This window comes from Eschrichtius robustus, chromosome 19 (genome assembly GCF_028021215.1).
Source record: "Eschrichtius robustus isolate mEscRob2 chromosome 19, mEscRob2.pri, whole genome shotgun sequence".
In the NCBI taxonomy this organism is placed as follows: domain Eukaryota; kingdom Metazoa; phylum Chordata; class Mammalia; order Artiodactyla; family Eschrichtiidae; genus Eschrichtius; species Eschrichtius robustus.
The window spans coordinates 63,853,609-63,861,531 of NC_090842.1; the positions used below are offsets into that span (position 1 = coordinate 63,853,609).

The 7,923-nt window shown below is 55.3% G+C and overlaps 1 protein-coding gene and 4 non-coding genes across 6 annotated transcripts; all 5 read right to left on the minus strand.

The window, feature by feature from the left end:
- Positions 1-328: 328 nt before the first annotated feature.
- On the minus strand, positions 329-6,533 carry LOC137753725 (Friend virus susceptibility protein 1-like). Of its 2 annotated transcripts, XM_068529029.1 has the most exons (4): positions 6,435-6,484; positions 4,554-4,586; positions 3,077-3,106; positions 329-1,631 (listed from the first exon to the last, which is right to left on the minus strand). In XM_068529029.1, exon 4 carries the CDS (start codon positions 1,618-1,620, stop codon positions 787-789), a length of 834 nt encoding a protein of 277 aa, XP_068385130.1. In that variant the 5' UTR covers positions 1,621-1,631; positions 3,077-3,106; positions 4,554-4,586; positions 6,435-6,484; the 3' UTR covers positions 329-786. The 2 variants fall into 2 exon arrangements, with proteins under 2 accessions (XP_068385130.1, XP_068385131.1); XM_068529030.1 differs by lacking the exons at positions 3,077-3,106; positions 4,554-4,586 and having other exon boundaries at positions 6,435-6,533.
- LOC137753981 (small nucleolar RNA SNORD88) lies at positions 1,703-1,793 on the minus strand. Its single transcript, XR_011071662.1, has one exon. It is a non-coding gene; the product is annotated as a small nucleolar RNA SNORD88 (small nucleolar RNA).
- Positions 2,185-2,273, minus strand: LOC137753985 (small nucleolar RNA SNORD88). The gene has a single exon (XR_011071666.1). It is a non-coding gene; the product is annotated as a small nucleolar RNA SNORD88 (small nucleolar RNA).
- LOC137753983 (small nucleolar RNA SNORD88) lies at positions 3,191-3,286 on the minus strand. The gene has a single exon (XR_011071665.1). It is a non-coding gene; the product is annotated as a small nucleolar RNA SNORD88 (small nucleolar RNA).
- On the minus strand, positions 4,658-4,749 carry LOC137753982 (small nucleolar RNA SNORD88). Its single transcript, XR_011071664.1, has one exon. It is a non-coding gene; the product is annotated as a small nucleolar RNA SNORD88 (small nucleolar RNA).
- Positions 6,534-7,923: the final 1,390 nt, after the last annotated feature.

The following is a 7,923-nucleotide window of genomic DNA, read 5'->3' on the forward strand; positions in this document are numbered from 1 at the left end:
GTGAGCCCAGCCTCCCCCTCAGCAGACTGCTGGGAGGGCCACGGAGGTGGGGGACCTCGCTGGGGCTGCCTGGGGCTGCCGTGCCTCTCTCCATCCTCACCCGGGGAGGGTTCTGGCAGTCAGACGCCGCAGCTCACACGCAGTTGCGGGCTACTTGACGGGTGCCTGGTACCGCCTGCCGGGGCTGTCCATCCTCAAAGCTGGGATTCTTGGCCCCAGCACCCCTCGCCCAGAGGTACCAGCCACACGCGCAGCTAGAGAAAGTGGAAGGGACTGGCCGCCCCCTTCGCAGGCGAGCAAAGCGCAAAATTCAATTTTAAAAGAGAAAGGCATTGCAAGAAAAACTTAATAGAAAAACCTTCGCAAAAGGGGAAAGGAGCGCCCATAAAAGCCAAGTGTTGTATAAAGTAACAGGTAAAAATACCGCATTACAAAAAGCCTTAAGAGAAAGGGTACAAGCTTCAAGGTGCTTTCATGGCGTGGGCTGCGGGGTCTCCCGCTCGGCCTGTAGTGCTTCGGAGGCCCGTGTGACAGAGCGGCGGGGGCCCCCCCACCATGCCCATCGGGCCAAAGTGTAACAGACTGAAACGTAACAGACTCTGGCATCCAGCAACAGCAGCTACCAGCCAGCTGCCTGTCCCCCGCCAGCTCTGGCTGGTGACGCCCACGGGGTGGGCTGGGGGCAAGGACACCCCTCTTTGGGGCTCCTTGAACACCGGCTGCAGCCGACCAAGGCTTTGCGTCTCCCCCACGATGTCCGGCTCCTCGCCCCGAAGCCCGGGAGGCCTAGTCGTGGCGCACGGGCGGCTCCGCCCCACAGGCTTGGTCGGAGTACGGGGGACACGGGGGCTGCTCCTCCCCCGGCCCGTACGCGTCGCGGGTGTGGCTGCGCTTGGCCTCTTGGACGTACAGCTCCAGGAGCACCTTGGTGGGCTGCTTCTCCACCCGCGCCTTGGGCATGCCGTGGCTCAGCAGCCAGCCCACGAGGTCCCTGCGCGTCGGGTTGGGCCCCAGCGTGGGCCTGGCGCGGCCCGGCTGGCTCTGGCGCCAGAGGAGGCCCACGTCGGCCACGCTCTGGATCACCATGACCGCCTCCAGCACCGTCACGCCCTTGGCCAGCAGGCCGACCAGCGAGAGCCGCAGCTCGGAGGGCGCGGCCGTCAGCAGGCGCCGCTGCAGGCCCTGCGTGAAGGGCACGTCCTCGGGCACCAGCCACTCGGGCTCGGGGAGCGGCGGCGGCTCGCGGTAGATCCAGTCGAGCATGCCCAGCTCTCGCACCAGCTGGATGCCCTCCTCCATGGTGGTCCAGGGTCGGAAGGGCAGCTCGGTGCCCTCGAAGTGCAGGAAGGATTCCCAGCGCTGGCGCCAGGCCAGCAGCAGCCAGGCCAGCAGTGTCTTGCCGTCGCCCCGCAGGGCCTTGCAGCGGTAGTTGAAGACGGCATCGCCGGTCAGGTCGCCCAGCATCACCAGCTCCCTGGAATTCAGGGCCAGGGCCAGGCCCCCCTGGTCATACACCCGCAGGATCCAGGTGATCATGAGCTCGTTGGGGTTCTGCCGGAAGCGCCGGGCGATGGCCAGGAGCTCGGTGTACGTGTAGTAGCGGTCGCCCTGCCCCGCCATGGCCACGGGAGCTGCGGGAAGGGCACAGAGGGGCATTGGGCGGGGAAGTAGTCACAACCCCCCAGCCTCACCCCAGCGGGGGGAGCCCCTCAGACCCCCAGGTGTCAAAGGTCCTGGGGGGCACTGTGTCCTCACGGGAGATCAGAGCCCAGTGCTGGACATCACGGGGGCCCCAAGCGCGGCCCCTTCAGGAGCCCTCATACTGGATGTCTCCCCGCAAACCCCACCCCAAGCCGTTCCTGTACCAACTTCCCCTTACGCCACCCACTGCGCCCCCATCACGGGGTTACTGTGAAGATTCAATGAATTTAGTGCTTAGGACTGTGCCTGGCGGAAAGTCACGTGCTCAGCATTTGCCTGTACATATGCCATTACCATAATCTCTCCACTTTATAACCGTAAACTTAATATAATTACGGTATTGATAAGAACTTGCTCTCACCGAGAGGCCTGGTGGAGCTGTTGGCCTCCTGGAGGAACTGCCTGCAGACAGGGAGGGGGGGAAGAGCAGGCTGGCGGGGTGCAGGGCAACCATGACCCCCATCCATCTGTCCCCAGAGCCAGGGACCCTTCAGAGCCCCGGGGGTCTAAGGTCCCGGGGGAGCACCGTGTCGTCACAGATCAGAGCCCAGAGCTGGACATCACAGGGGTCCCCAAGCACGGCCCCTTCAGGCACCACCTGAGCACATCTCACTGCAAACCATGCCCCCCCCCCCCACCGCGGGCTGGCTGTTTCTCATCCCTTTCTCATCCCTGCCCCGCCCGCATCCGCCGCCTCTAACGCGCCCCACCCCCATCTCTGCAGTGGATGCCACAGAACTCAGGGCACGACGCAGCACTTGGGGGCGGCGGGGAAAGGCTGGCGCTCAACGATCCCGGTGATCCCCCGCAGTACCAGCTGAGGCATCTCCACAAGCCCAGGAGGGGCTGGGCCCGGGACCTTGCCGGCGGGGAGGGGAGGCCCACAGCACACGCACCAGGGAGCCCACCCCTCAGCCCGGTCGTGCAGACAAATCACGGAGGCGCCCTAAGGCCAAAAGTGGCAGAACCGGGGATCAAAACCGGGGCTCAAAACTCGTTGGTCCTGTATCCTCAACTGTAGGAAGGGGGGGGGGGCAGAGAAAGCCCCCATCACCCTGTTGCACCTGAACGTGGATGGAGGCTGCAGAAATAAGCCCCCTTCCCGCCACAAGGAGACGAGTGTGGGCAAACCACAACCTCTACGTGTCCCCATCTCCTGTGAAATACGGACAAAACTGCACCTATTTCAAATAATAGGGTTATTGTGACGATTAACTGAATCTAGTACTTAGGAACGCGGCCTGGCTCAGACTAAGTACTCAGCATCTATCCTTATTATATTAATATTACCATACTAACAATAAATTTATAATATAATACGCTTAATATGATTATTACAGTATTAATAGTAAGGGGAGTCGTCTTCTGTTCTTACCGAGGGCTGCTCAACTCCTGGGGAAACCACCTACAGACAGGAAGGGATGGCGGAATGGAGAGGTTAGTAGGGTGCAGGGCAACCATGGCCCCCATCCGTCCCTCCCCAGAGACGGGACCCCCCCACTCAGACCCCCGGGTGTCAAAGGTCCCGGGGGGCACTGTGTCCTCAACAGAGATCAGAGCCCAGTGCTGGACATCATGGGGGTCCCAGTACCCTCAAACCCCACACCCCAACTCCGCTGCCCCCGGACTGGGCAATGCAGAACAGAACATTTCCCTTTTGCCAGTTCTGCTGGACGGCACCGCCTCAGAAATCGACAGATGTTACACATCCCTTCGGGCTTCCCTATCCTGCTGTCAGGGTTTCCTCTTCTCACCCCCCTCACACATCCCTGCCCAACTGACACTCTCCCTACTCCACACTATCCCAGAAATTCCCTCTCAGCCCACAGCGAACCTTCAGAGCTCTGCAGAGGACACCTCGGATGAAGAGAACAGCCCCCCAGAAAGATGCTCAGATGATCCGCATTCTGAGCTAACCCTTCACAGGACGCAGCTTCTCACCCCCCCGAGGTACCCGTCAGCGAGAATCTAAACCTCTGAGAACCCCACAGACTACACTTCCAGTTCTCCATATTATGTATTTAGAAAGTAATCTAAATACAGGTGAAGACATACCTGTATTAGTATCAAAAGTCATCCTTATTAATGGGAATATAGATTTAGGTCCAGACCTCATTGAACAGAGAAAAAAACCCTCCTAGAGCTGGGAACACTTGTTTCTTTTTGGGTAACACACATACCCATGCCCATTTGATGATTTATTTAGCTCTCTGAAACATCTGTGAAACTGTCTCCAATGTGAAACATTTATGAAACATTCTCCAGATAAACCATGTTCTCTGACAACAAGTATTGTATAAATTGAGGGTAACCGTAACAACTGTATCAGTTTACATATGCATGATGCACAGGAAGCTGCATAATCTTTGCTGACAGGTACACTGTATTTAGTCTACAAACCACCCCCACCGCCCTGCAGTGTGAGTGATAATGCTTCGAGCCCTTCTGTTTCTTTTCTTCTGCTGAGTTTGAAAATTAGATTTCTGATTAGTCCTTTTCCCTGAAACCCAAAAACATACACTGGGCCCTCCATATCTGCGGGGCCCTGGAACCAATCCCCCATGGACACCAAAAAGTGACTAAATATTTTCTCTTCTACAGCCCATATATTCCCTGTCATATTCAACCCCTACCTTTGATGTGTTGTGCCCACTCTACAGACACAGAAACTGAGACTCAGGAGACCAATCACTTGACTAACATCCCTAAGCCCAAGAACAGCAGAGCTGGGATTTGCAAGATTGCTGGCATATATAATTAGGCCCCAGAGATATCTGAGGTGAAGTCACCCCAAACAAGGGTGACATATTTTAGACCTGGGTGGGTCAGGGACTGGGAACAAGGGTTCTTACCGACGTGGGTGGGCCCTCAGCTTGAAGACACACCTGTAACACAGGAAGGATTTGGTGAGGGTGGGGGAAAAAACAGTCTGGGGGTCCAAAGAACATCAAAACCAGGGCCCCTCAGACCCCCAGGTGTCAAAGGTCCTGGGGGGGCACTGTGTCCTCAGGGGTGATCGGAGCCCAGTGCTAGACATCACGGGGGCTCCAGTCCCAAGGCCACTCACCTTCAGGGACAGAGGCCAAGCACGCTAACAGTGCTCAGAGACTGGAAAACACAAAATCCATCGGACGTACAAATGCGCACAGCCTTCCCTGTGGTGACACCGAAATGCCCTCACCTCCCCAGTGTCACAGGTCCACAAGGGACTGTCCTCAAACCCATTACGTGGATGGAGAGAACCTGCTGACTACCCCCCTTGCCTGGTTCTGCAGATTTCCAGCATTGGCTATACCTGCTACTGACCCTACACAATGAAAGCTAAGATGCAAATCCCTTGGAAGAAACTGTTGGGGGAAATGAGGAGGAAAAGAGAAACCTAAAATACAAGCAGCGTAAGCAACGGCCAGAGACCCTTAAACACAACCATTTTTGAACAAATCAACCGTGGAAGACATTCTGGAGATGACTTGGGAACTATGGACACAGAGCAGATAGGAGATGGCCTCATTAAGGAATTATCTCACTGAGGAAGACAACGGCATTGTCATTAAGTAGAAAAATGTTACTTTAGAGACACAGTGTTAACTATTTTGGATGAAACAAGAAATTTACTTTCAAAACGTGAAGGACACAAAAGCAAACATGGGGAAATGTTCTTACTGTCAAACATGTCTATTTCCCTGCATGCCTGAGGATTTTAACAATAGAAAGTAAAATAAAAAGTGGCGCGAAAAAGGAATACATGAAAAAAGAGGGCGCGCCCCAATGATGAACGGATGAATATCCTTCCACTTGTGACATGGCAACAATTAGGATAAAGTCAACGGTTTTCTAGATGATTGACTGAAGGGAGAAACTCGGCTAATGAGGATTCTTGCTGGGTTGTGGTGGGGAGAGAAAATCAGCTAGCTGCTCCTGGGCTGGATCTCCTTGGCAGGGGCGTAGTATTCCTCAGGAGTCAGGGAAACGATGTCCAAAAAAGTCCGGTTAGCCCAGAACTAACGTTTAACACAAAACTCTGATGTTCTGAGTGATCACGAAAGTGACCGTGTCAGAATGACTCCTGAAAGTGAACAAAGGCCCCATTTGCTTTCTCCTAAAACAACTCCTATCTGGTTCTCAGACACAACCCAGTAATTCACTTAGGGACCCCACTCGCACTTCTTCCTCAGGAACCCCTGAGATTGTCTCTACCTGCCCCATAGTCTCTGTTCTACGTTGCACAAAAACGCCAGCCACGTGAAATGGGAATACACAAGAGCGATTTCCGAAGGAAAGTACGTGTAGCTAGCACAGGTGTGGAAAACCTCAGAATGAAACACTCAGGGTCACAAGCCCCCCACCCCTCCCCGAAATGGACAAAATGGCGGAGCCCTGCGACGTGGGCAACAAAAATGGCGCAACCAAGCAGCGGCGCAGACAAAAGAGGACTCATCCTAGTGGCCCCAGTTCGCTTCGGCGGGAGGATTCCTCTCCCACCCCCCGAGCACCCCCAAAGAGCCACCACCCTCTCCGGTCGCCACTGCCCACCCCGCAGAGAGCACTCAGGCTCGCCTCGGAGCGCGGGTGCCGGGCCCTTACAAAGGCCCTGACCCCGTCCACGCCACGGCGGGGCCACCCCCGCAGCAGCCCCGGGCACACACGACACGCGCGACCGAGATCCCAACGCACGCCCTCCCGCAGAGAAAAAAAAAAAAAAAAAAAAAAGCCAAAATGCAAAGAGCTCTCACCCAACCCTCACTTTCTCCACCGCGTGTGCGAGTTGCAGCACCTTCTGCTTTATTGCGCGCGCCGCTCGCACGGCCCGCCCCCCGGCCTCAGGTCGGGCTCCGCCCCGAGGCATTCAGCATATTCGCCGGTGTCGGAAACCCCACTTTGGTGCTTGGGGAAGGAAATACTGCCTGTTTCCTCTAGAATCTTCCTGAACAGGCGATGAGACGTTGTCCCTGGAGGCGGAGAAAAAGAGAGCAAGGAAATATTGGGGCCCGTTTTCCTATCATGAGAGTCAGGCAATTCTGTGAGCAGCACAAGAGGCGGGCGGTGCAGGGGAAGGACCCCAAGTGTGGGAGGAGCCAGAAGGAATTGGCGCGAGCTATGGCTGCAGGGGCGGGGCCGACTCAGACGCAGTCCCAGACGCAGGGTGGGAGGCGGGGCCAGTGCGGAGATTGACAAGGGGGCGTTCCGGGAAAGGGTCTGCGTGGCGCAGAGTTAGAGGTCGAGCCTGCGCAGTGAGAGGCGGGGTCAGAGGCTGGACTCTGGGGCTGGAAGGTGCGACTCCTGGGTCGAGGGATGAGGGTATTGGAGGCCCGGACTCACCTGGAGATTTGAGGAGTGTCTTTCAACTGACATGATTGTAAAAGTTTTTTTCAAAGATATTAAATGAAACTTCTCTACTTCAAACCCACTGTCCAGAGTCGCCATTGTCAGCAAGTTGGTGTGGACTTTTTACTTTATGATATACACACACACGTTATGGGTAAAGATGCTTTTTTTTTTTTTTTTTAAACTCCAGTAGTCTCATAAGTAGTCTCTCCCCATCGTACACAGAGTGACCTCATTCCTTAAGCAGTGGCAAAGTATTCCCTTGTGTGACTAGAACACGCTTTATTTAGCTGGTTCCCCTGGTCATTGGGGTTGTTTTCTTCCTTCTAGTGAGGAGCTCCTCCATGAAGCCTGTGGTCTGAAAGTAAAAGGAAGAGACCTAAACTCTGCACTTGAGTGGCACATTTCCTTCACTGGTTCCTGCTTCCCTCAGAGGAATGCAAAGTCCTCACTGTGGCCCACAAGGCCCGGAGTGACCTTGTCCCTGTTCCCTTTCTGCCCTCATTTCCTTCCTCTCTCTCCCTTGCGCAGGGCTACACTAGCACATTGGCCTCCCTGGTCTTCCTGGAACCTGCCAAGGACATGTCTACCCCAGGACCTTTGCATTTGCTGATTCCTCTGCCTGGAACTCTTTCCCCCAATCAATCCCCATGACTCTCTTCCTCTCTTCAGTCCTGTTTCTGCTCAGATGTCGCCTTAGCATAGAGCCCTCACCCGTCTGCTCTATACAACAGACCTCTCCTTTCCAGACTGGTCTCCCTTACCCTCTGTTATTTTTCTTCATAGCTCTTATCTCCTAACATATCTATTTGTGGGCATGTTTTTTTCTTTTTGGCTCCCTGCTGAATTGTCAATTCCTTAAGGACTAGGATTTGTGTCCAGTTGGGTCACTCCTGT

Excerpts from the sequence above, each read along its gene's own strand:
- LOC137753725 (XM_068529030.1), bottom strand. The coding sequence starts at position 1,620 with ATGGCGGGGCAGGGCGACCGCTACTACACGTACACCGAGCTCCTGGCC.